Source organism: Tetrao urogallus, assembly GCF_951394365.1.
Source record: "Tetrao urogallus genome assembly, chromosome: Z".
Taxonomy (NCBI): domain Eukaryota; kingdom Metazoa; phylum Chordata; class Aves; order Galliformes; family Phasianidae; genus Tetrao; species Tetrao urogallus.
The window spans coordinates 58,412,764-58,440,699 of record NC_136816.1 but is presented as its reverse complement, the minus strand read 5'-3'; the positions used below and the strand labels follow the sequence as shown (position 1 = coordinate 58,440,699).

At 39.2% G+C, this 27,936-nt stretch overlaps 2 protein-coding genes across 3 annotated transcripts in view; one reads left to right on the top strand and one right to left on the bottom strand.

The window, feature by feature from the left end:
• MTREX (Mtr4 exosome RNA helicase) overlaps positions 1-14,042 on the top strand; it is a gene marked incomplete at both ends in the record, with an annotated part of 41,916 nt that extends 27,874 nt beyond the window's left edge. The window contains 11 exons of the mRNA XM_079548606.1: positions 2-174; positions 476-544; positions 4,352-4,480; positions 5,810-5,920; positions 6,252-6,440; positions 7,461-7,624; positions 8,908-9,013; positions 10,035-10,091; positions 10,498-10,660; positions 13,548-13,652; positions 13,990-14,042. Of these exons, the coding sequence (XP_079404732.1) occupies positions 2-174; positions 476-544; positions 4,352-4,480; positions 5,810-5,920; positions 6,252-6,440; positions 7,461-7,624; positions 8,908-9,013; positions 10,035-10,091; positions 10,498-10,660; positions 13,548-13,652; positions 13,990-14,042 (1,319 nt within the window). The remainder of the gene's footprint in view (position 1; positions 175-475; positions 545-4,351; positions 4,481-5,809; positions 5,921-6,251; positions 6,441-7,460; positions 7,625-8,907; positions 9,014-10,034; positions 10,092-10,497; positions 10,661-13,547; positions 13,653-13,989) is intronic.
• Positions 14,043-14,286: 244 nt separating this feature from the next.
• Positions 14,287-27,936, bottom strand: part of PLPP1 (phospholipid phosphatase 1) — a gene marked incomplete at its 5' end in the record, with an annotated part of 54,700 nt that continues 41,050 nt past the window's right edge. For both annotated transcript variants that reach the window (XM_079548037.1, XM_079548038.1), the window contains 3 exons: positions 14,287-14,529; positions 15,551-15,727; positions 27,865-27,922. In XM_079548037.1, the coding sequence (XP_079404163.1) occupies positions 14,404-14,529; positions 15,551-15,727; positions 27,865-27,922 (361 nt within the window). In that variant the 3' untranslated portion in view covers positions 14,287-14,403. The remainder of the gene's footprint in view (positions 14,530-15,550; positions 15,728-27,864; positions 27,923-27,936) is intronic.

Sequence of the window (27,936 nt, the reverse complement as noted above, 5' to 3'; positions counted from 1 at the left end):
GAGGTGAATAAATTGGAAGAACAGTACAACAAAATAGTAATTCCCAATGAAGAAAATGTGGTCATATACTATAAAATCCGACAGCAGCTTGCAAAACTGGGTAAAGAGATTGAAGAATATATTCACAAGCCAAAGTATTGCTTGCCCTTTCTACAGCCAGGAAGACTGGTAAAGGTAAATGGAGATTTTTTTGTTGCTCTTGCAGGAAGCTACTGCCTTCCTGTAGCGTTTGCCGTGTTCGTTTGTCTTCTTTAGTTTACTGTCTTAAAAAGTTTTGTGCATCCTACTAACGGTTTTAACTTTTGTTACGTGTCTCTCTGTTAAACAGTCAGCAATGAAAGAAAAATAAATGCTGTTTTGATGGTGAATAGTAGTCCGTACGACTGCTGTTGTAAATAACGAAAGTAAGAAAATGCACTCTCACTATGATGTAGCTATACGCAGGTGGTGTTACAATGTCTTCTGATGTTTTCAGGTGAAAAATGAAGATGATGACTTTGGATGGGGAGTGGTGGTTAATTTCTCAAAGAAATCCAATGTTAAGGTAAAATGCGTGTTCTCTCTGTTAGAAAAACATCTATCTTACTGTTTTAACTTTCTGAAAATAAGATGGATCTCCTGTTTTCTTTATGGTTTTCAAAGATAAAAACTTTACCCTTTCACCCCAAATTTAGATAAAATTCAGGCCTTACCAAAGTGGATGTCTAAGGAAAAAAATTACGGCAGTTAGGACAAACACTCAATCCTAGGTTCATTTTAAAACATTCAGTATATTTATGGAGGAGATTCTCATTTATCTGATATAACTGACTCAAAAGCACGCTTGAAAATGCAAAATTTCAAGATACTGAGTTTCTTTCTGAGGTGTCCCCAGCATTGGTATCCTATATGCTGTGTTATTTAATCTCAGAAAATTTTTAGAAGCTGTGGGAGTTGAGAGCACAGGGAGGCTGACATCCAGCACCGTGTAGAAGGTTATGTTAAAATCAGGAATCGTATCTTCAGTCCTAAGCTAGTAGCTGAGATGTGAGATTGTTTATGCCCTGATTTATTGCTGTAGGTTAAGGGTTGGAAAGTTCAAGTACAAACAAAGCAGAAGAATAGAAATGGATTTAGGGAAATGTGCAAGAAAATACGGAATGCAGTAATGAAATTGAAGCCAGATTTGTTTTTTCCTTCCCAAAGTCCTTTTTTACAGTTGGTCTCTGCGTAACCCCAGAGACCGTATTTTGGTTTCCCTTTTAGAATTGTTTTGATGAGCTGCTGTACTGACTAAACTGAAAACTAAGTTTAAAGTATATTTTTATGTGGTAATCTTGTTGCTGTAATTTTGGCAGTAGAGCTTTGGCATTAATTACCAGTGGTAAACGTGAAGCAGACTCCAGTGGTACCTCTATTTTGTGGCACCTTTTGCTGCTTTTCTAATATATATATTCATTAAAGGGGAAATGAGAAAAATATGTGCATGCAGAACTTGCTAGAAGAGTTTTTGTTTTGTATTTCCATCTTCCTTTTTGGAAGTCTAATTTCTTTTTTTCAAGTTGGAAAAATAGGCTGTTTCTGCTGTTGTTCAACTGTGCTTCTGGGCTGCTTTTTTCATAGAACGACATGAGCAGTAAAGTACATTTCCCTGACTCCAGCCTTTTATGTAAAATTACCAACTTATGTATCACTGAAGGCATTTCTACCAGCGTTGTGTCTACAGCACTTTTTGCCTTCCCTGTCTGGCCTGCCTCGCTGTTGTGCAAAGCCATTAGGTTTGAACATTAGCTTTGAAATTACAGCATCTTCTGAAGATGATGGCTCTGGCTCCAGCTCTAGTTTTCGGTTGAGTTTAATCAAGTCACTCCAGCAGCTGGCTTGAATTTTTCCTTCTGAATCGTATGGAAAGATTGACAATAGGAGCTGAAAATTATGGAATAGCCTTGAAGTTATGTAAATTTAAAATCAGTATGGAAAAAATGGTTACTATGAGCAGATGCATAATAAATGAGCACTTGCAGAAGCTGTTAGTTTCTTATTTTCATGTCTCTGTCTTTGCATCTGCCCTAGGATACAGATGCATACCCTCATTACTCTTTAATATCATTTTTTACTTAATGAATATTGGCCGTATGTGATTATTGTGTTATATCTTTAAACTTTCCTCTGTCTTTAAACCATTACACTTCTTTGATTTGCTTTCACAAATAATGTTGAATAAAACGCTTGTTTTATTGTTACACTTGGATATACTCCGTGTTGTCTTCTGTTGCTTAATAGTAGACATCAATTTTTTTGTCTGTTAATTGTTCTTGTTATTGAAATTTGAGATAGCATAATTTAATGTTTCTTGTGTAGATTATATAGTTCTTGCATATTAGATTTCTGTACTTACCTGTGGATGTTCATGTGTAATGGTTGTAATGTTTGGAGTATAATTGGTGGAGACTATGTTTAGAGTATATGTGGGGTAATATTTAGAGTTCTCTGTCACAGTCACTGAATTTTCTGGAAATCTCATCTTACCAGGAATCTGAATTTGTTACCTGTGACGTGTTCACTGATTCAGAGATCAGGCGTGCTGTCTAGTGCTGTTTTGTTTCCAGGCAGATGATGTAATAGATGCTTAAGGGCAAGTCCCTGGGATGCATCACATCATGCAGTGCTCTATGAAAGGGGGCATTCTAACTTGGCATGACAGGGATTTTTCTACTAACAAGTTTTTACAGTGTGTCCTAGTTTTATTTTTGCTCTTACACATAAAGACGTAGGTATTCATCTTCAAGTTTTTGGGACCCAAGATATTGTAGTTATGGAAAAGGAAATGTCTTCTAGCAGTCTAGGTTACATTGTGTCTGGTCAGCGTTGTCTGAATCCATTGGCATACCTAAACTTACATTAACAGTATTAATATTAACAATATTAACAGTAAATATTTGTGACTCTTCCGCTCCTCTTTTTTTAGTAGGTTTAGTGCAGTGAACATCAGTATAGTTACAAACACCTGTTTTCTAGACATCCCCAGTCATAGCATTCTGTGTAGTGTGTAAGTGCTTCAGTCTCTTTGCCAAGCCAGTGTTGTGCTTTCCATGGCTGTGGCTGAATACTGCTTCCAGTCTATGTGGACTTTTTTTTACACAATCTATTACTTTCAAATAGCAGTTCAGAGAACAGCAGTGTTCTGTCGGTGTTGTGCATGGCTGCTGTGAGTCCTTTTTGCAAATGTAGGACACATTTCAGACAGAAGTTTCTTCCCCAGCAAGTAAATGGATTTTTATTATGAAATAACCTAGCCTGTAGAAAAGGCTAACTCTGTTTTTCTGTTTTATTTATCATGATGGTTTCCTGTAAGTTTCTGAAAGTCCCTTAGAAATGCTGGATGCCTCCATCCTTCTTTGCATGCACTTGAAAGCAAAACCATGTGTAGCACAGTGCCCATTAAAATCGAACTTAATAAATATAAGTTTTATGAAGACCTCTCCCCCAAACCTGTAATTGGAAGGGGAAAAGTTTGTGTATATAAATTCAAAACACAGTGCCTGTCTTCGATTTTAGGCCTGTAATTTTATTCTACTAGAAGTCATAAAGAATTTGCTGGTAGGAAGTGTTCATTTGAACAACCTTACTGTGTGTCAGTCCAGTCAAATAACCTGACATATGTGCTTTGCCTTTTGAAGCAGTATGTAATAAAGATTACAGCTTTGCAAGCAGTACTGTTTAACGGCTGCATCCACACGGTTGTGTTCTTTAAGTAGATGTAAAATGACAAGTGTGCAATTTGGAATGTATAAATTCTTGGCCTGCAAGATACAATTTTGTCTGCTGCAGATAAAGCATGTTATGCTGGAAGATTTTTGTTCTGTCCTTACTGCAGGGAAAAACTTGAACTTGCAAACCTGTGGATGAAACAGACCCCCACAACTTTCTTTTTTTCTTTCCAAAGACAAAACTATGAAGTTCAGTATTACCAGATAATTTGCATTACAGTTCAAAAGATACTGGCTTACTAGTAAAGTGTTACATCTAGAAGAAAAAAAAAAAGGCAGAAGCAGCTAAAGCTTCTGTTACACTACAGATCACATTGGAGAGTATGGATTAGGAGGAAGGAATTTTTTTGGGGGGTGTGTTTTTCTGTGTGATGGATCTTGTAAATCAGTATGGATTCAGTAGTTTTCAGAACGAGTGTACTGCATCTGTGAACTGATGCTCTGCAAAGAGAGATGAGCTGCTGCTCATCTCATACCTTTAATAGGTATTGAATAGGTATGCTCTCATACCTTTAATAGGCTGAATAAAATTGTGCTTTTTCCTTCCTTCTCACTGTTATTTTATGTAACTGATGTTGATCTGTTTTCTCTGCCCTCAACAGCCTAATTCTGGTGAATTGGACCCGTTATATGTAGTTGAAGTGCTCCTGCACTGCAGCAAAGAGAGTCTGAAAAATGCTGCCACTGAGGCTGCAAAGCCAGCAAGACCTGATGAGAAAGGAGAGATGCAGGTTTGCTATAAGTATTTATTCTAACTAATTTCTTGTAATTGCTTTACAAGATTCTGTTTCCAAAGCATTTGAAAACTGTAGAAGGGAGATTGATTCATTAAGAGGAGCTGTATTTAAGGGGTTGCTGGTAATACTTAAGAAGAAACTGTTTCAGCAGTGAGCAAATTACTTGAGTCTGTTTGTTACCATGTCAAGGATTGCTTTGAAACTTAGTTCTTATCCCCTTATGTTTATGGAATCAGTGTAGGAAAGACCATAGCTGCTATGTGAACATAGTTAGTAAAATGACCTGTATGTTTTACCTTCAAGCAGTGAAGTGTCTGCAAACTGTTTTCTTTCTGATGTTTTGGGATTTTGGAGCATGCCTTTCTTATATGAAATTTGAGAATTTAGTTAGAACGTAGGTAGTCTTTGAGTAGTCAGTTTCAGCAGTGATATTTGGCAGATTCTTTCTTTGAAAGTCTCTTCAGTTGCAAATCTGAAAACTGAAGAAGAGATCTTTTTTTTATTTCTATTCTTCCTCTTTTTACCCCTTTCAAACTCTTTCATATTTGCAAGTCTATCTCAATCAAAAATAAAATTGAAAATTTTTGTGAAAAGGTTTGCATTACGTAAAGTTTTCAGTTTTAGCAACCTGTATCAAAACAAGCTGTTACAGATCAGATACAATTGTTCAATTTGTTTAGAGTTCTTTTTCACAATTCTGTTTTAAGCTACTGATGGCATCTTCATGGTTTTGATGCTAGTGGATACATATTTTCTTATTTGTTATTTTCTGTTAATATTTCTACTTGTATTTGTAACAGTAATTTGTCTATTTTGGATTATAAGAGCTATTCCAGTAGAAAAAAGGCAAGAAAAAAGAGTGTCAAAAGTGTCTAGAGGTTATCATCTCGTAAAAGCTAAATACACACATGACGACTTCATAATGCAGGGTAGTTTGTTGGATTATTCTGTGTATTTCAGTGAAATATAGTTAAGAAATACATTTCAATCTAATCAATATAAATATTGAATGAGAGTACATATTCAGTAGTCGTATCTACTTCTTGCTGCACTGGAATGCGAGCAATAGGAAAACCGATTTTTTTTATTTTATTTTTTGTCTGCTTGAGCCTCTCTCCAGACTGAATGGAATATGGAATTTTCCCATTTGGCCAGACTGACTTATTGGTGCTTTACCTCGTTATTCATTTTTGCTGCTTCCTCGTACTCCTTTATCCACTGCTGTGTCCTTGTTTACTCAGTTTCCCTTTTCCTTTGTGAAGTTTTACAAGGCAGAAGTGACAGTACATATTTTAGTGACTGGGTACTGCGCTCTGCTCGTAGGTCGTTCCTGTTCTGGTGCATCTCCTCTCGGCCATCAGCAGTGTCAGACTGTACATACCCAAAGACCTGAGGCCTATTGACAACAGGCAAAGTGTGCTGAAATCAATACAGGTAAGTTTCTCAAGAGCTGTGAAAGCTGTCTGCTTCGATTAGAGGGGCACACTTGAACAAAGGGCAACTAGTTTTAAATAAATCTGTCTAAATTTTGAGTCACATCAGGAGTAGTTTTAAAAGGGATTGGAAACTGGGAATGTATATCAGTTGTGTCCCTTTTCAGACTGTCTTTGAGAACTACTGGAATATCTCATACCAAACTTCCACCTCCTCCTTTCACATCCCTGTAACTGTGTCAGACTATTTTTAAAATTGTATTTTGTTGTGCTGTTACAATATTAAAAGAAAATTTATTTTGTCTTCTTTTTTAATTCTGTTTACATTCAAGGAAGTACAGAAGCGATTTCCTGATGGGGTGCCATTATTGGATCCTATTGATGACATGGGTATCAAAGATCAAGGACTGAAGAAAGTCATCCAGAAAGTAGAAGCATTTGAGCATAGGATGTATTCACATCCTCTTCATAATGATCCTAATTTAGAAACTATATATAAACTTTGTGAAAGAAAAGCACAGGTAAAATATAAAACAACAGACTATACCCTGTATATCTGTGTCTACTTGAAGAGAGGCTTAATTGCTTTTCTTTTTCTTCTCAAAGCACAATTGTATCTTAAATAAAGTGAGAAATACTGAATCTTATTAACAATCTGGCAGGGCTGTGCCATTTCCTTCACTGGTCTGTAAAAGAAAGCTTTTCAGAAATACTCACTAGAGATTAAAAGGTTACAGAGGTGTCACTAAAATTCTGTTCAGTCAGTAGGCATGGCACACCACAGCATGCCCACAGACAATTAAAACTTGTCATTCATAATAAGCTTGTGCAGAGCTGAGGTGAGCTGATGGGGCTTACTAGCTTGGAGAGATTACCTTGCAAACCACTGTGCTGCTTTTTCCTGACTCCCAGCTTGGAAGCAGTATACTTATTTTGTACAGGGTTGCACCCTGCTAAACTGAAAGTAGCTGCATATAAAAATAATTCATTTGTTTCTGTCCTTCTTCAAAGAGCAAATTCTCTAGGATTCTCTTCATGGGAGTAAATTTATTTCTGCCAGGAAAGGCGCAAGGTTGTATGTGTTAAGACCTAATGGACCAGGCAGACTTCCACAGGGGTGTCTGTGCTGTGCACTCTGCCATTAGGATGATGATAGTCTGTGATGTGATAAACTGGAGAAGCTGCATGTATTCAATGAAGGAGTTGGCAATGGGGTGTAGTACTGGTCTTAGATGAAGTGTCAGCTCACAACCAAAGATCTCTTCTGTAATTTTTTAAATTTATTCTTTTTCCTTCTGCATAAATAGCTGAATTTCCCAAACATGCTGGAGTTCTTTATGGGTGTATGGAGCCAATACAACTTTTTGGTGTTTTTGACTTTATTTATAGCTTTCATCTTCTTAATAGAGTTATTGGAGTCAGTTTCAACTGCTGTGACTGTTTACTGTAGTTCTGAGGCTTCCACGCATATTAAATGTCTCTAGACAGTGGCATCTGTTAACAAAGCAACATTTAATTCTCTCCTCCTGACACACCCCTAGATTGCTATGGATATTAAAGCAGCAAAGCGAGAACTGAAAAAGGCCAGAACTGTCTTACAAATGGATGAACTTAAATGCCGCAAGCGTGTTTTGAGGAGGCTGGGTTTTGCCACATCTTCCGATGTCATTGAGATGAAAGGACGTGTTGCCTGTGAAATCAGCAGGTAATTGTTTCTGTGCCAAGCGTTCGTCATGCAGGCACGCTCAGCTGGCCTCATGGAAACTGGCGTGTCATGTTTATGTTTTAATATTCTGGGACCAGAGGAAGAAAGGTTCTTCTTAGGCTATGAGAGGTGTGTCATAAAGGGAATGTATGAATTAGAGCAGTAAATGGCACCTGAAGAACAAAATACAGTATATGCCAAAAGTAAAACGTGGATGTTAGAATGATGGAATAGTGGCTAGTTTCTTACACAGCTTAAGCAATGGTATGGGTTGTTGTTTAATACTGTATGTTACAGGAGAGGATTGTTAGCACAGAGCCACTCGTTACACCCAAACATGGGTGTAACAGTGAGTGTCAGCAATTACTGAGTCACTAACAGGTTTAGAATACAGCTTAATTGGTTCCATAGGGCAGCTGGAACAAATCTATAGGAGCGATGCATTTTACTGTAATGCATTTAACAGGTATGTGTATATTGAAAGATATTGTAAAGATTCCATGGAAACTCATGAACTGGACTCTGTTTCAGGGCGTAACTCGAACACTGATAGAGCAGTGTATTTTTAGGAGTCAGTATGAATGTTTTTACTTCTTGCCCTATAGACTGTCTGTATCATCCGCCCTAAAAAATGTGATAAATTTGAGCTGCAGCAGCATTTTATCAACTCCTCACTTCCAGGATCTGTTTTCTGATGAGTTTCAGTTTTTGTTGTTTTAAAAAAATCAAGTTATTTCTCCCATCTTATGCATCATCTGATAAATTCTAAATAGACATGTGGTCTTATCAAGAATTTGATGTTTTATCCAAGTGGTAGGTTTGGATTTTGTATTGGTGTCATGCATTTCCTTTTGGAACTCGGTGTGGAATCTTTATTCTTCAAGGAAGTTGTAGCAAATTTTTCCTCTTCCCAGTATCTTGGAAATATCTGGTTGAATCTCTTTGTTTGAGCAACAACAGTGCCAATCCGTGTCTCTCCCTTGTTATTTTTGATCTGTTGATGTTCTGTCTGATAAAACTGTTAACCTGAACTGTTATGAACTATCAGGAGACATTATCTCTAGTCCAGTTAGAGCTTCTAGTTACTTTACATTAACATCTTATTCATTGGCATCCCTCTCAAAAAGCCAATGTGTCAGTTTTTTGCATTCCAGTAAGTGAAATTAAGAAGCTTTTGTATTTTAGCTATGGGAAGTCACTTCACAAAACAGTTAACAATACTTTGTTCAAAAATGACAGTTAAGTCTTCTCTCTAAGTGTTCTTCTCTTTGTTTTCATTTTAGTGCTGATGAACTTCTCCTGACAGAGATGATGTTTAATGGGCTCTTCAATGACTTATCTGCAGAACAGGCAACGGCGCTGCTAAGCTGTTTTGTCTTTCAAGAGAACGTGAGTTCCTTCCTGAGTCTATGAATTCTAGATGTTCCCATCTACCAACAGCACTGCTTCTAATTCAGTTCCAGAAATTGGTGATACTAATACAGTCCATTGCATGTTTTTGTCTGAAGTTGTTTCAACACGAAGTGCCTTTGAGCACACGCACAGATTTTGTCAGTATCTGTTTCTTAAGCTCTGGAGTGCAGTTATTTTTAATGGAGGCATGCCTGTGCTTTGTTATTTGGACAGTACCCTTGGCCTGTTGATGGAAATGGCAGTGTCACGTGGAATTGATACAAATGAAAAGCAAGACCATGGACATTTAATACCTGATACCTTTGTTTTCCTGCCTGCAAGCAATATAGAAGTTTACTGCATTTTCCCAATGTCACCAAAAAAAATAAACTTCCATATAAAATCTCACTGCAGGTGGCTAGCGAGGCTTAGCACTCAGGCTGACTCAAAAGGTAGAAAGTAGCAAATACTGCTAAATTATTCTTGTTAGTAGAAGGAATGCCAAAGTAAGCCATTGCTCATAAGCAACAGAAAATTAAAAGCTAGGATCCAGTGCTGTGGTTTGCTTAGCAGTAGTGTTCATGTCTGAACAGCTAGAACACAAAATGTAGCTGCAATTGTAAGGCTGTATTTTCTTAAATTACCACTACTTTGTTAAAAGTGTTTCCTTTTTATATTCTTAACAAAAAGTTTGTAACAGCTCAAGTAGTAAATGGTGAGCATTTTTGCGGTTCGAAGTTGTGCAGCAGTTTATGGAAGAAATTCTGTCACTGCTCAGAAAGCACGTACTTTTTTTTTTTTTACTTGTCATGTACAGGAAAGATTTGTTTTCTATTTGGTTTGAAAAGGAGTTCATGGGGAATTCAGTAGATTAAGAGTGTTTGACAATAAGTTTGGAAAGTCACAGAAATCATTTAGGATGATGTTAGCACACATGGTAGCTTTTACTTTTGCATCTAATTTGGTTTAGAGGAAATACATGGGAGTGCATGAAGTTATTTAATATCTTCTTTTTCAGTCCAATGAAATGCCAAGACTGACAGAGCAGCTGGCAGGACCACTTCGACAAATGCAGGTAATGCCCTGGAGATCTGCCTGAGCGCAGGGGCAGTGAGATCTAGCAAACCATGTGTGTAATAAGTGCACGCTAAGATGTGGTTTTGGATCATCACGTGGCTGGCACAGATTGCGTGTGGTTCTACAGTGTGTTGTAATGACTTATCTAAGTTGCTGTAATCCCTACTGCTAATTTAAAGCGTGCATTTTAGAAACTTTGTATAAGCTTGCTTACAACACTAAGCTGTTAGTGCAGGCAGATTTAAATAACGATGTGGTCAGTGTCTTTTTCTGATACTGCGTGACTTTGTTACTCAGCTGGAAAGGAAACCTTGACTTGCGTCCATTACCTACTGATGTGTATTTCTATTGGTTTAGCACTTAGTCTGTTTAAGCTTGTAAATTTTAAATATTTTATTTTAAAGGAGTGTGCTAAAAGAATCGCCAGGGTATCAGCAGAAGCAAAACTGGAAATTGATGAAGAAAATTACTTAAATTCTTTCAGACCCAACCTCATGGATGTTGTATACACATGGGCAAATGGAGCTAGCTTTGCTCACATTTGCAAAATGACTGATGTCTTTGAAGGTATGTTGATCAGTTCTTTAGGCTGATAACAGATACACAAAAATGTCTACATCTTATTTCTCAATATCTTTGTAGTAGGTCGTTAACTGTTTGAACTCCGATGTATTCAGGTATCCGTGTGGCTAAAACAAAGTGGGAAAAAACTTTCTACAATATAGTTTAACTTACAGTTACACTGCTAATGATTTAGAATCTGCCTCTTAAGAAAGGATATATCTCTGTTTTTTAAATCTTTCCATGAATCTCAAAAATTCTAGCCATTGCAAAAAGTAGTAATGACTTGTTAGGGCAAAACACCATATTCCAAATGCGTGCTGCTAAGGAAGAAAAGTACTGCTCTTGCACTTCTGCTCATTAGTTAAGCTATTTATTTGCTTGTTAAGTTGAAAGTTCCTCCTGCTATCTTAGTGATGATAGAAGTGAGAGGTATTCACATCTGTTTAGGCTGTTTGTAAAACATAGCCCAGGTGAGAGATTACATCCAGTTTGTTTCCTAAAATGGTAATGCTAGAAACTGTCTCTTCAGGAATCATAATTAGGACTTTACATTATTTTTAAAGTAAAACGATTTACTTTAAAAATACTTTACTTTACTTTAAAAAACGATTGCTGGTGCGTTGGGGCACCAGCATTTTCTTCGTTAGTCATCTCTGTCAGGTCATTTTGGCGTGCTTTCTGTTGACTGGAATAGCGCTACCTTCTCCAGAATTAACTCATACAGGTCTGTTTTGAGAAGTTCAATTTGCACAGCAGGGGATGCATGAGTCTTACCTTAATTTGCAGCTGGTTTTCTGTGCGTTGTCCGGAAGGATGGAAAGCACATCATACATCTTCTATCACTTTAAATGCAATCACAGGAGAGTTTGCAGTCATTATCCAAGTTGATGTAGTGATTTTAATGAAATGGAGACACATAGACCTGTTAGGAGAGACATGGATCTGTTGGAGCATGTCCAGAGGCGGGCCACAAAACTGATCCATGGAATGGAACTCGCTCCTACAGGGGCAGGCTTAGAGCTGGTGCTGTTCAGCCTGGAGAAGACTGCAAGGTGACCTGATAGCAGCCTTTCAGTATCTAAAGGGGAGCTACAGGAAAGAAGGGGACAGACTCTTGAGCAGGGTCTGTGGTGATAGGACAAGGGGAAATGGTTTCAAGCTCAGAGAGTATATTTAAGGTTAGATATACAGAAAATCTCTTTTACACTGAGGGTGGTGAGGCACTGCAACAGGCTGCCTAGTGATGTGGTGGATGCCCCATCCCTGGAGACTTTCAAGGGCAGGCTGGATAAGGCCCTGGACAACCGGATCTAGCCATGGTGTACCTGTTCTTTGCAGGGGAGTTGGACTAGATGGCCTTCAGTGAAGTGCCTTCCAACTCTTAGGATTCTGTGAAAAGCATAAATATTAAGTAAATAAGTAAAAGTCCTTACTTTGAGATTGTTACCATGTAGTGTGATGGATTATTAAAGGGTTCTCTGCCTTCCAGGTAACATGCAATTATCAGTGAAGAGATCCTGCTATTACAGGGAATTCCAACTTCCCTGCTCTGTGCTGATTGCAGTAAAGAAGCAGAAAATAGGCCAGCTGTTAAGAGTCTATTGGAAGACACCATGTTTGTGGTTTTTAAATTGGCTTTTCATAAGCTCCCAAACCAATTAAAAGTGTTTTCTGGGAAGACTCTGTGCTTCACGGGTGAAAGTTTCATGTTCAGTGTTGTGCCACCACCCAGGCTAACAGGCACTTGCAGAACTTTCTATGCAGAAAGCTCAAGTTGATGGTACTGCTATCATAAGCTATAGAGGAAGCCTTAAAGAAAGATTGCCTTTTGTTATTTTATCAGAACTGATGGTCAAATTTCAGCTTCAACTGCAGTTGCCAGCAGTGTGAATGCTTGCATGTGTGGTAAGTAGGTGGCTACAGCACAAGCCCCAGCGTGCCTGCCACAGCTAGGAGCAGTGGTAATGGGTTAATGAAAATGAGTTGTCATTAGGTTGAAATGTGTGTGTTGGAAAGAAATGGAGATTAGAGAAGCTTTTTAAAGCAGCGGGGAAGATGGGTTAAAGTGAACTAAGTACCCCTGTTAATCAGCTCCAGATTGACTTTTGTTTTGTACAAGAAACTACAGACAATAGTCATTTAGTCTCAAACAGCAGGGGTTTTCTTACACCACAAAAAAAAAAAAAAAGAAAAAAAAAAGAAAAAGCAAAGCCTGCAACACCCCAATTAATGGTCCCTGTAGGTGACTATTTCCTGGAAGGGCAGTAAATGGAGATGAGCAGCAGCTATGGGAGGCGTACAGGAACACAGCATGGCTGTGCTCAGGGGAGGTACCCATGATGTGCTGATGCCCAGTGGCTTCCATGTCTTTCCACATCATGTCATTGCAGTGGCTTTTGCAAACTGCGACTCTCACACAAGCTATTGTGCTGTAGAAACTGACATCACACAGATATTTTTTTAGAAGAGAAGCCTCCTTTTATTATCCCTAATAACTGTTCCTAATATCCCTGTTCTGACGTTCATGACAGCTTCTTAGTCTATAAAGTTTTTTCACTAGATGATACACTAAGTAAGTCCAGGGCAAATATCCTATCCTAGATATGATTACTTGAACAGTTATTTTGTGTACCGTAATTTGACTCTAGATAAAAGGTGACTCTAGAAGAAAGGAACAGAGGGCACACTACTTGTATGCTGGTAAACAAGCACTAGTACTGGGACTATTTTGTGCAGCTTGAGCTGAAATAGGTTGAATGATTAAAAATTTTTGAAGAAAATCTTTTGAAATGCAATAAACTCATGTGGATATTAGGTTATGGTCTAGAAATTATTTGTTTGCATCTCCTGAGCCAATACTTCACCAAAGTGATCTGTCACTCTTATACAGGTAGCATAATTCGTTGTATGAGAAGGCTAGAAGAATTGCTTCGGCAAATGTGTCAGGCAGCAAAAGCAATTGGAAACACAGAGCTGGAAAATAAGTTTGCAGAGGGTAGGTATTTCACTTCAAGAATAAGTATTCTGCAAAATATAAGGCAAGCTTTGATGTTCTTTGTTCTGGGGCTTGGGAACATAAACCTCTGTTGTTGACTTCAAGGCAAGGAGTAGCATTGCTCTCCCTATGCGATAACACCCATATATGCTAACCCAGTGCTACATAAGAAGTCAGGCTTTCTAAGTGTCTGTCTGAAAATGAACATACAGTGCCTTAAGTCCCAAGTCACTTCCTCTGGTACTGCAGACTGTAACGGTGTTTGTAGCAGAAATGATTGTTTCAGTTGTAGTGGTAGGTAATGTCTTCCTTTTTTTTTTTTTTTTTTTTTTAATAGGTATTACAAAAATCAAGAGAGATATTGTGTTTGCAGCAAGCCTTTACCTGTAACAAAGTTCATAAGCTTCACATGCCATCTTGAGTCAAGACATTGTTTTAATTGTATTTAAACCACAATAATTTCAACAAGGCATGTACAAACAGCAGTGTACGTAATGAGTGTTACCACATTCATAATAAAAATTTACAGTTTTACTATCTTTTGGTATTGTTTTTTTTAAAGCAAGAGCTTGAACCAACAGCAATGTAAAGTTTAGATATACAGAACTGTTAGTGTTACTTATATACAGGTAAAGTGAGCATCCAAGAGCAGCAGCAGTCCTTTAAAGGCATTTACTTATATTACATAATTAGACTGGTGAAATTCTTTTCCTTTCAGAGACCAAGACAGTTGAAGTAAGTGAATCATTCTTCATGGTTGATGATTGCTGCCAAAGTGATTTCCATTTGTTGGTGTCTCATGCAGGGTTGTATGGGAATCTTCTTTTGGTTGAAATGTACATCCTCTCACTTTGAAGAAGTCAGACACATACACAACCTGAATGAATAAAGTAGTGTTAGTCTCCTCTTTGAAACAAAGTATTTACCCGTTTTTATCCATTAACATGAAGATAAATTCCATGCTCAATATTAAAAAGCAAAATCTAAAGAGATTTAAACATCAGAGAGGTGGAGGTGGTTCAACAGGCACTGCTTTTCTCTTAAGTATCACTTAAGTCACATTTCTCCAGAGCTGTTTAAAACAGTCTTCGCTCACAGAACTCCCTCCCTGATACACATCTCACCCACAGCCCCTGTGTCTGCTGGACCAACTCTGCCTCTGTTATCTTTTTTTGAATTCCTTTAAACATGCATACCACGTTGGGTTACTGTAGTTGTCTGTTTCCATCCTAGTTGGTTGAAAAGCTCTTAGGCTTGAGCAATTGTATTTTGTGTAACAGACAAAACAGCCCCATCTCACCACTGGCCCAGAGCCTGCCTCACTATCCTCAGAATTACTGCTGCACCTTGTTGAAGAAGTCATCCAGTCCAAGAAGTTATTTTCCTTCTCCAGCAGTGTTCAAAAGGAAAGACAGGTGTGCTTTCATAGAGTCACAGAAGGGCCAGGGTTGGAAGGGACCTCAGGCATCATCAAGCTCCATCCCCTCTGCCACGGGCAGGGCCACCAACCTCCCCATTTAATATCAGACCAGGCTGCCCAGGGCCCCACCCAACCTGCTCTTGAATACCTCCAGGGATGGGGCACCCACAACCTGACATCCAACCTAATCTTCCCTCCCTCAACTTAAAACCATTTCCCCTTGTCCTGTCATGATCTACCCTTGCAGAGAATTGAATCCCCTCCTGTTTGCAGGCTCCCTTTAGGTCCTGGAGAGCTGCAATAGGTCACCCCACAGCCATCTCTTCTCCAGGCCAAACAAGCCCAGCTCGCTCAGCCTGTCTTTGCAGGGGAGGTGCTCCAGCCCTCTGGTTGTCTTTCCTCCAAACAGGGCTGCCCACCACTCTGCAGTTCTGCCCAAACATTTGATACACTCGTACACAGTTCAGGAGTTACTTACAATGAGTATAGCTACGAGTGCGCCTTGGATGAGCCCTGTTAAAACATCGCTCCAGTGATGTTTGTAGTCAGAAACACGGGACAGACCCACATAAATGGATGCAGCAATCAGACCAAACTGTATGGTAGGACGTACGAGTCTTGCCCAGTCTCCTTTCATTCTGGCCTGCAGATAAAGCTAAGAAAAGAAAATAAATTGTAAAATATTGTAGACACAGAAGCAGTTACACAGAGTTGTCTCATGTTTGTGTAAAGCGTTGAGGTGAAACCTGTGGTTGAAGACATTTTAACATCCAGCAGCGCTGCGCTCTCAAAAGTATACCATGGCAAAGGTTTGATAGTTGGAGTTCATGTTTTACATAAACTGCAAACTGCTATATTGATGTAATGTAGAACTTACTGTACTTCCACTGAAGTAACAGCCTTTTAAGGCTTAGAAAGAACCCCATGGAAATTTAATTGCCACATTGATTACAGTTAAGTAGATTTCTTATCAAGAGTAGCTGGCAACTGTATACTCTTTCAAAAGTAGGAAGCCCCATCTCACTCCAACTGGAAAGCACATTAGCACCTTGAGTAAAGTTCACAAGATTCGTGAAGTTCGCATGATCTATGACCAGTTTTTAAGATTTATTCCCAATCACATTCCTCAGCTGTCACTGGTTTAACTTCACTTGATCTATTCCAAGTCCTCTTCTACCAGCATATCAGCCATGCTCCCAGTCTGGTATACAAACGGATGCACGCAACTCCCATTCTTTTTCTCTCTCCTCCCTTAGTGCTACCTATCTTATGTGTATTTCTGCTTGCGTTGCGTTGCCCCAGGCTCATGCTATGACAACCCAAAGACAGCAAAGACCCTGCTTTTGTTTCCTTGTCTGCTCTGCCTAGGACAAGACCTCTTATTTCAGCTGCAAGAGGAGCTTCTAACAGCCACCCCGTAAACATCACAGATTTTATTCTACAAGTTGATCCTGTCACACTAAAAAAAAAAAAAAAAAAAAAAAAAAAAAGTGGCACAGAGCAGAGTTACTGTATTTTCTGAGAAGAACAATTCAGTTGGAAATTATATTTAAAGCTAAGTACATCTTTCACTACCATCTAGGAACTCCAGGTCTAGTACAAACCTTAATTGACAGCTTCTATGATTTTGAAAGACTAACCTAAAACACAGACTTTAGGCACTGAGACAACATCGTAAGCTCTTGATAAATCCCTTAGCTGACAGCTTCAAAAGCCAGGGCTACTTTCTAGAAGCACTGCTTTCACAATGTAAATATCAGCAAAGAGCATGTAGTGTAGATACAAAGGTGCTACTTTCCAAAGTTAAACATTTGGGGAATGGTTGGTTGGTTTCTCTGAGTAACTTGCATCATGACTTTGGCATGATGACTTTTCAGCTATAAATGGGCTGTCAGAAAGATCAACGCTATCCATAACTACTTCTCTTTAATAGCAAGGTCAGGATGAAATCAGACTCTGAGGAAGTTACAGCTAAGCCTGAACTGGAAAATTTTTTCTTTCAAGTAGCAGCGCTTGGCATATTTCTGGGGATCTTAATTTTACCACAGAGGAATAAAGGGAAGATTGTTGAGCCACTTCAAAAGTCAGTTGTCACAACGTTCTTCTAACAAAAGGTGTTTTAATGGTCCTGTGTTAACACTACTCTGGGATTTATGAAGAGCACAGCAGAGGTGGGTCCAGGGAGAACACATTGGTAGTCTGCAAAGAGCTGGCTGTGGGTCCGACAATGGATGTTCTTTCCCCTTTCCCACTGAATTCTGCTGAAGACAGCAAGAATTAGCTTGCTGTAATATTATTTTTTTTTCCCCCATGTAAGCATTTCTGGTAGTTGGCAGACGTACAGTTATTAAGAGTTATGCAACTGCAGATACTTCGGAAACTGCATTTACCTCTCAAGAAATAAAATGAGGCAAGCTCACAGACATAATAAAATAGTGTTTGAATCTCCCGTAAGCAGCATGTATTCAGAGCACGTCTCTGATTTTCCTCCTGCATGACAAAGCAGCAAGCAAAAAGGGACATCTACATGACAATCTCATTTCTGAACTGAAAGCAGTCTCAATCAGAATTCAGATCTGGAGCTTCATGGAAACCTAAGCATCAACTCCAGTAGCCATACAGAAAATCCAGAGTCCCTCTTGAAAACCCTGCTAGAGGATGATGGATTTACACCACTCCAAAACAAAGCATGTTACGGGTGAGAAATCACACCACAGAGAAGCAGGATGACTGACTGAGGCTGTGTTTAGTTTCAGAGTAACAGCTGCTCTTCTGGTTACAATTGGATTTTCTGATACTGCTCATTAGATTGAGAGTCATTTCTTCTATAAGCCAGCTGCTGCAGTGGCAGATTTCATGTTATTTTTAAACAGGTAATTTCACATGCATATTACTTACAGTAGGCTCAGACAGTCATGCTCCCCCACAGACTGTTACTACAACCATGACTCAGAAAGACTGCAGCAACAAATCTGGCCTGAAGTAGGTCAGTAACGCTGGAGTAGAAAATAAGTGGTCAAAAGAGAAAGGAGTTTTTACCTCTTGACTACATTTCCGGTAAAAAGCTTCATGCCAGAAGCGTGTCTGAGTGCTGCATATAGCACTATGTGCATCATGCATGTTTGTCCTGGCACTACACCAACAGAGCTATTTTGACCCTGTTGACTAACACTGACTTCAGATCATTTACAGAACCCCTCCCTGTATACACGGCATGCCTCTGGGCTTTTTGAACCTGGTTTTGGTCCTCTTTTAAGCCACAATACAGGCAAAGAAGAGAAACAGAAAGAAATCCCTGCCATTCCTCCCTCCCAGTTCAGGTCTCTGGGAATGAATAAGCTTTCTTTTTCATCAGCAGAAGCAGGAGGAATGTCAGGAAGCTTCATCTTGCTAGTAGGACTGTAAAGCGCCTTGCAGTCCTTCCTTTGTTGCTGATAAAATATTCAGGAGCCTGGAAGAGAGTGCAACAGCCAGAGCTATTCAGGTAGGACTGTGCCTCTGTGAGCTGCAGCTATTTACCACACTGTCCATCTTCTCTGCCATCCTAACAATCTCTCTGATCTTTCAGCTGCGCTATTCAGCCATGATCCAATGATCCATTTCTCTTCCCTCCTCCAGTTTCTCATGGTTTGGTGTGGTTTTTTGTTGGTTTTTTTTTTTTTTTTTTTTAAAAACTGCACAAACAGATTTCAGAAACATTCCTGAAATAGGATTAAAAGTAATCACCAGCGTTTCTCTCACAGGCTAATGCTTACTGTATAATGAAAATATGTTCTCTACACCACACACATCCTGAACACAAGTTTCTTCTTAATCTATGGTCTGGTACTCCATTTCTAAAAATACACAGAGGAATGAAGAGAAACTCGCAGCCACTTTGTGGCTCCTTGCAAGAAGCCACAGACATGAATGGAAGGGTCTCTGCAACTAGAGAATTATTTGCTACTCAACATTTCTAGCATAATTTTCAAGTATTTGCTCTTTCACCAGGACAGCATTAATATACACTACACATAGCTGCCTGCCTAATTTTAAAGTGCAGTGACTATTTCCTAGACAGACGTTTGGGGTGTAATCCATGTGGCTTCACGAGAGAATTTCCTAACAGTCAACATCTCACATCCCTACCTTAAGGCACAGAATCTTAACTCTGCTAAACCCCGTTCATTTCACTAGGGAAGGCAATCTTTCAAATACTCAGTTTTAATGTTTATACAACATTTTTCATTTAATATCTATCTTCTGTTTTTCTTTCCAGAAGTCTGTTACATACGTTTTCCACACTGCAAAACTTTTTTTTTTTTTTTTTTTTCATTAAGTCACCGCCAGTCTTCCTACAAGAAGGGAAGGAAAATGAAGAAAACATTGTGTGTTCTTTCCCTCCTCCATTACCCATATAGACTTAATTTGTCCACCTATTCATTTGTTCTGTCATCATTTGAAAGCTGTTTAATTTAACAGCATTTTAAAATTTCCTGATGCCAAAGGGCCTTTTTAATTACATTCCGTAAATGTATCCTACTCTGTCTCAAGGAATGAGAAGATGGGTTTCCCTTTGGAGATGCACCTATTTCTCCATTCCCCTCCTCCCCCGACTGTTTTTTGCCTCAATCCTACTATATTCATTGCATTGTAAAATTAATTAAGCAAGCCAGAAAGTACAATTGTTATCCTGGTGAGACCTCCCCAAGACATGGAAGAATCAGAACACTTCTGAATTTGCCCAAGTAAAAGAGATAAAGGTCAGCAGAAAAAGAAAAGAGCAGAAGATCAGTTTTTCCTATCAAATAAGCCCAACTTGGAGACACCACAGTAGTCCAACACAAACTTCATACTTGGTCTATTTTTGGTCATCGTCTATCCTCAGTTTTATGGTGTCTACCTGAGCATCAAGAAAGAGCACAATTCAGCTGATCCCAGAAATCCAAAGAGCCACGAGGAGCAGTCAGTGCTGCAGAACCCCACCATAAGGATTTTTTCCCAGTCCAAGCTCTGAACTGGCGTTGCATAAAAGCTACTTCAAGCTACTTCAAGCTTGCACACACATGTATGTAGTTAGCATTATTGTTTATGGGGTGAAGGGACTGGGTACAAAGGTTGTATGTTTGGGTTTTACGTTGTTAATGCGGAAGAAGTGAAAGGAAGAATGGAAAGCACGGGAGGCACCAGCAGCCATTCAGACTTCAGAAAAAACAGCCAGCCTCAGCAATTATTACGGAGGGCCTCCAGAAGACCTGAGGATAAGAATGTAAGAATAAAGGCTGAGAATCTAGGCACACTGAAGGACAGAAAAACTGTGTTTCTATTGACATATCAAATACATCCTTTCAGGACACAGTCCTCCTGTTCTCAGATGGCAAGGTCTTCCACAAGCAAGCTCTGTGGATGCACTGACAGCCAACGAAGCAATCCATCCTCCATCTCCAGCACTTATTAAGCATGGCCTATCTGTAGGGAGAGTAGAATCCAATAACCTTGATACAAGCTTATACAAGACAAAAGTTTGCACCTGAGTATTTTCAATATAAGCAGTTATTCAACATGACCCTGCAAAAGAATGGAGGAGATGAGACCATACATTCACCCTGTTGGTTGTTTTTTTCATAACGCTATGAAGCAACAAAAAGCATTAAGACACGCGGATGACCTGCCATCTATTCCGTCCTATTCCTGCTCAGCAATCCACAGACCAAGACCTCTCTGTTCTGCTTGCAATAGGCAACACAGAAGAAAAAAAGGCCTCCTGTCACATCTTCCAAGCTTTCCACTCCTGTGAAAGTATGGAGATTAATTCCACCCTTTTGCACATTAGAAGAAACTTAGAGATTACTTTGTACAAAAGCCATTTTGTATAGAACCTATTATTCTTATTTTTGCTCTGTTAGCAAAAACTCCAGAATTCCAAGCAGTATAGGAAATCCAGGAGACTGAGTAAAAATTGCAAATTCTCAGCACAAGTGTCCCAACAGGCACAAGAAGTGCTGAGAAACAGCATAGCAGTCACATGAGCTCGCACTCTGCAACCATTAATTACAACTGCAAGAGCTCCCTTCATTCCCAAAGCACCATTTATAAACGCAGGGCTCTAGGCATCAACCAGCCAAGCACTGCCAGCAAACCAGGAATCCAGTGTGCATTTTTGTGAAGCTTGATGTTAACATGTAGTGCCTAACTGAAGTAATTTTAAAAGACATACTTGCATCCAAACAGAAAACTTACCAATTTATGAACCACAAAGGTGTAGGACAATTTAAGTAAACCATGAGTTGAGGATCTTCAAAAAGAAAGAAAAAAAAAAAAAAAAAAAAGCTTGGAGACTAAGGTCTGTTATGCCTTCCTAATGAGGTTTAATTTTCTTAAATAAATAAATACTTACCACAGAATCACTCAGGTTGGAAAAGACCTTAAAGATCATGGAGTCCAACCACAACCTAACCATACTACCCTAACCCTACCATAAGGCCATTAGATATCATTTAATAAATAGGTGTAGCTTTTGTATGCCGAAACCTAAACTACAGCCAACTAAAATCAAAATACTTTACTTATTAAATACTCTACTTATGATCCCTGTTTTATCTGCATCTCTATTTTCTTTGGAGTGGTCAGAAAACAAAGGAGAAAGAAGCCACCAATTCAGAAATATTTTTCCCTTTTTATAGAAGGAAAAGGATATAGGTTTGCACTTAGTTCCAGGTGGAGATGCACATGGGCTGCTGCTGAAACTCTATCCTCATACACTCCACCCAGGCATTCCTCCTGACACCTGAGCCACCTCTGGTGTTTGAACATGATGTGCTGGTCAGGGAGCTGCTCCATTGGACAGATAAATAAAGGAAACAAAGTTTGCCAGAGGAGGGCAAAAAGGCAGTATACATATTCACCTAGCCTCAGACAGCTGCACACTGCCATCAGAGATTATTTGATACTGTGAGAGCTGCCTCCCATGCAACAGAGAAACCTCCTGTCATGTACTAGTTTAGAAGGCAAACTGAAAGTACAGTCAATGTATTTTATACAGACATTTCCACCAGACAAGTAATAATTCTTCAGTTGTTTTGTTTAGTAATCCTCCAGCTGCAGCTTAGCTGTACATTGTAGAAATAGTTTACTGACATCACTTTTTACCATAAAGCAGGGAAAACTTCAACATTCTATTTTACTCCAAAAACTAACGCTTGTCCTTTTCTGATGAGAAAAGTATTTGCTTCTGTTCCTCTAGCAAACACCAAATTACAGAAGCCTCTACAGAAGGTGAACTCTGCAAGGAAATGCTTTCATCTTCGTCCTGCAGGAGCTAATTCACAATAATCTCATCACTACCAACAGCTCCCAAGTGCACTATAGAAGTCTCTTTTCATTTGCCTGCTACTGAGAAGTCTAAACACTGGTACTGAATGAGTACTAGGAGAGTATGCAAGTAGGAGAAACGCAAGCGTCTCCATCCTTGAGTCTCATAGCATGACCAGTTATCCTTTATTTTTTAATTTGTGCTTCAAGTAACATGCTTCTGCCCAAAGCTACAGCCACACAAAATACTCTCAGTAAGACATGTCCTCCTATTAGTTTCTGAAGACCAGACAGTCCTCAACTTTCACATGGGCAGGAACTCACTAGGGACTTCCATAGCTTAGTTCAAGTACTATTTGGGAAAGTGAAGAAACACTGCCGTGCAAACAGACGTATGTAAGATACTGTGGTAAAGGCTACCAGGCCCTTATTTGGGAATTGCTGCACCCAACCTTTAATCCCAACATAAACAAGATTTCAGGAGCAACGTCTGATTTTCACATTTAGAATTATAAATATATACACACCCACCAAAAAAAAAAAAAAAAACCAAAAAAAACCAAACAAACAAAAAAAAAACACCCCAACCAAAAAACAGCCTAAGCGCAGCTTCCATTTGTGTCTAGCATGTTGCCTCTCTGCACAGGGCATAGGCTGCCAGTCCAGGTCACTGAAATACAAATTGCTCTCTAGTTCTCTTCTATAATTTCCTGCTTCCATGAGCACACAAGATCTACTTTCCCAGTGAACAGTGGAAGAGCTTGTGAGCAACTCAAGTTACCTTTCACAGATTCTTTACCCCCCCATCCCACATTACTCTCCCCAGAATAGCATGGCAGCTTGGCTGGTTCCTGAGCACAATTCCTCACCCTAGCAAGGCGCAGCCAGTAACATGCTCAGGCTACCTGCAGCCAAGTCCGACTCCATTACAGCAACTCAATTCTCAGGGCTGCACCCATTGCTGCCAACTGCAGTGGTTGCAAAAGGGTCATTCTGGCCAATGAAGATAGAGCACACATTGAACAACTTAGGTAGATTTCAGATAGAACATTTACAACTTTTTTTTTTTTTTAAATGAAAGTCTGAAGTGTTGATGGACAGCAGTATCTACTTTCAAGGCAGGAATGATATTTTAGTAGCAGAGAAATTGCTAGGAAAGGTGTTCAGTTACACTTGTCCTCCTATCTTCCAATCCAGATAAGATGGTTTTGTTAATACAAGGGGGAATGTGTCAGCTGTTTAATAATGAAAGGAAAGGAGCAGCAAGGGGTGGGGATGCCAACATTTTGTGCTCCAGCATCTGTTACTAAATCACTAGGTTCCCAGATGCTGCTGCTGCTCAATGTCCCCATGGTTTCAACATGAAGTTGCTGTTAGCAAAAGCTTCCCATAGATAACAGTTCAGTCTCAAGCTGATCCATCTATCTCAGCCAAAAGAATCCCAAAACACATTCACCATCATTGCTTCCTGGCCTGACACTTTACAACTCATTCCATAAGATGACAAATAAAAAGACTAAAAGCAAACAAGTCTAGCCTAAAAACTCAGATCTTAAACTGGTCTGCCAGACACCACAGTTTTTTGACAGTAACATGGCATCATAATATCCAGTTTGGTGCTATTTAACACTTCCTAAAGATACTAAAGAGATATTCTGTATTATCTTTCTTCCAAAAATGTTAGATAAGTGTTTTATGAAACAGAATTAGTGCATCCTTCCCCTTTTCCAAAGGGATGAACAGATTGCCTCTCCCAGTGGGAAGTCTCATTAACCATAGGCACCATCACAGAATGGCCAGGGTTGGAAGGGACCTCAAGGATCATGAATCTCCAGCCATCTCATGAACCATCCTTGTGTCTATTTTCATGCCATGCAGTCACACACAGCAAGCTACACGAGATCAATTCAGCTGAAGATTTTGCACATAAACACACTGGAAATCCAGGTACAATAACAAGATTTAAGCTCATTACAGATTTCTGTAGAAGGCTTTAACCAGATACCAGCTTAATGAGGCTGCTATCCATTATGGATGTATTTCAGGTGATGTGGAATCAAAGATTCATTCCTTTTACTTAGACAACCTTAGCAGATGTAAGGGAGGCAAACTGCTCACAAAGGGAAATTCAGAAAGGTAATATTAAGTAGCTGTAAATACTGGTGAGCAAAGCTTCCCAAAAATACACGTTCAAGTTACATACAAGTAAATATTCCCATCCCTGAAGTTAAAAGTTCACTTCTGCTCTCTACAAACCAGAGGACAAACTAAGGAGAAAAGCTTCAAATTCCCAGTTCTGATTTACTTCAGACTATTCATTTTGAACAGTTCAGAGGACGTGGTATTCATTCATGTTTCCCTAGCTCCTCCCAGGTGTAATTTATGTATTTTCAGTTTGGAAGTTTACACTTTCCAGCTCTTATCCTTTCCATTTTGTTCAGACTGCCATGTTTTTCAGCTGGCACTTCTGCTCATCAGTAATCCCAAGGCATAATTCTCTATAGATACTTAAATCAGATTTTCTTCTGGGATTCCTGAAGCAAGGAAATTGAGACCATGTAGTCAGAAACCCTGCTTCCATGCTAATGAAACCTCCAGAAAACATAACTGTAGCTGTTTAGAAGTCAAAGCATCTAAAATTACTGGAAGTTATATATCACCTCTTATTAGTTTTTTAAATCCACCAGGTGCTCCTGTACATAACAGAATGTGCAGCTACCATTTAACTTGCTTCTTACACAGCAATTCTGTCTCAGGTAACTGAGCTGAAGAGGCATTCCATTACTTATCTAATATTCTGCAATTTATCTTGATTTAAGCCACATATTTTAAGCACATCCTCACTTTACAGTAGCAATGCCTGTGCTATCTGTGGCGGTGATCATTTCCCATTTGACTTCTCCCAGTACCACTCCTTCATGCACAACCTGCCAGCGTACATGCATTCAGAACAGTTAAAAGAACACGTTCTGCTGTACACACAAGGCAGATTCCTCTAGTCCTTAGGAAACCAGCATCTGGTTATGATTAACGCTGCTATGAGTAATGCCACATGTTCACAATTTTGTCCTGCTCATGACTCAGACTGCAGCTGGAGTAAGTGTGCAAAGGCAGATGAAGCCAGCATCAAAGTTCAGTGAACAAACAGGTTATCAAATGCTGCAGGCCTGGTTTAGAGCCAGGAGCAGCACTCTGCCTTGCCACGTGGGCAAGGAGGAGGGTGAGAAAGCATTTGCCTCATCTTCCTGTAGTAGCTGCCTGCTTAAATACTTTTGTTTTGTGGTTTGCTTTTTAAAAAAACTACCAAGACCACAGTCAATGCAAAGGTTGGTATGCAGCGATACCATATTAATTAGCAGAAAAACACACCTACACCTGCACAGAAGTTGTTAGCCTTCTTCAGATGTTCATATGAAAAAACAACTCTAATCTCAAAGTCTCCTACTGTTTGTACTGCTCAGCCAGAGAAGTTAAACAAGAAACAGAGGTGCAGGAAAAGAAAAAGAACACCTCCTCCCCCAGGCAGGGTCAGACTGCTATAAAAAAAAAAAAAAAAAAGGTCTTATCAAAATTGGACTGTGTGAACTCAGGGTATAGTTTAGTAGGAAACATGTGAGAAGATAAATTCCTTCAATGACTGACAATATTTCACTTTCTGAGCACAATATCCAAACACTGGGGGTTACAACAGCAGTTTCTTGCACCATCTCCCAAGAGCCGAAACTGTAGCAGCAGCCACCATGAGGCTGAATGTGTGACCAAACAGGTCCAATGCAGGCCTTTGAGCACACTTTGAAATTATGTTCCTTCTTGTGTACTTCCAATTTCAAGACTGCTTTCCTTTCTCTAACATTTGTAATTCTGTTCTGAGCATTTTTCTGCCACACCTGAATGATATATGAATTTATGTGCAATACATCACTGCTTCACAAATGCCTTGTTATGAGAGTTAAGGATATCTGTACACCTGCAGGTTAAGGGACTGATACAAGCTCTGTATTTACAGCATTTTAAAATGGGACACAGAAGGATCTGACTCATATTGTCTACCTCCTTCCCCATGCAGAAGGTTGCTAAGTGTGAAGCATGCAGATAAGCACACAAAACTCCATAGCTGATTGCATCTCAGTTCATGAGTTCAGCAACTCTGCACACAAGCATGAATTTAGAAAAGAAACCACCAAGCACACGTACAGGCTACTACAGACAGGGTTATTCAAACCATGTGAAGAAACTCGCATATTCAAAAGAAGAATAGCAAATAAAAATCTTGCTCTTTTTGACAAAGGTTGCATTTTTTCTAAAATCCTAGCAAATTAAACAGAGCCTGGAAGTCCAAGCATAAATATCATTACACAGCACTCATGCTATTCAGATGTTGTCTCAGTGTTAAGGCAAATAACTAGGGCATAGGAAGATTGAGCACAGGTAGGGGGAGTTTTCATTATGAGGCAAGATTTCAAAACAGCAACCTTTCTCTGAGTCCATACTGGCTGAAAAGTCCTGCTCACAACCACCTTCCCCACAAGACATGTCAAGCTGGACTCATTCATACAAGTAGCAGAGATAAAAGTTCAGACAGACTCACATCTATGACCAATGACTTTCATCCAGTCAGTACAGATTATTATAAACCAGACTCATTATTATCATATACATCGTAAATTTTCTCTGGTCTAAGTTTGTGCTTCTGAAGGGCTGCAACATCATATTCTCACAGGGATCATGAAACCATGTAAGAAGAGGTTAAGGGACAATTGAACACAGCAGGACAAGTCAGTATTAGGTTGCTACATAACAGTAATAGCTTCATCATATCATGGAAATGGTGGTTTTGATCCATGTATTCCGTTTTTTGGAACTGCATCACAAGTAGACCTGTATGATTTCGGAGACTAGAAGTGACAATGAACAAGGAAAAAAACAGTGGTTGTTTTGTTTTTGTTTTTTTAAAACACAGCTGAGCAGATGAGAAACATTATAGCATATTGTATATAAGTATCCAATTTTTAGTGTTACAAAGCTTATTCTAGGAGGAGTTTTTTGACTCAAGCTAACTTGAACTGAAGCGTATGAGGCTTTAGGCTTGAAATTGAAAATCAACAGTCAAGGAAGAAGCCCTTCAAATCCTCATACATTGGAAACTATCAAAAAAATTGTAGTCTTATTTTTATTTCTGCAGCTAAACTGCAGCCCTCACTTCCCATGCCCTTTAACTCTTCTCCTGTTGGGGTGAGGAAAAAGGAGAGGTATGTAAAAGTAGAAAGAATTAGAAAATAAAGTTGGTCTCCTGTTTAGAACTTATGGACTCATTCATATTTGATTAAGCTTAAGTCTAGGGCTTTGTATTAATTTATTTCTTTAATGAAACATGCAAAGCCTAATCAAATCAAACATTTCTTATTGTAGAGTTTTGCATCAGGTAAATAAGAGTTGGGTTGGGTTACTTTTTTTGTTGTTGTTTTTTCCCCACTATTAAATACATGGAAAAAACATACTTACTGCTAGGAATAGCATGCAGTACATGGAGAACGAAGAATGGCCAGAATAAAATGATAGTCTGGAAGAAAAAAC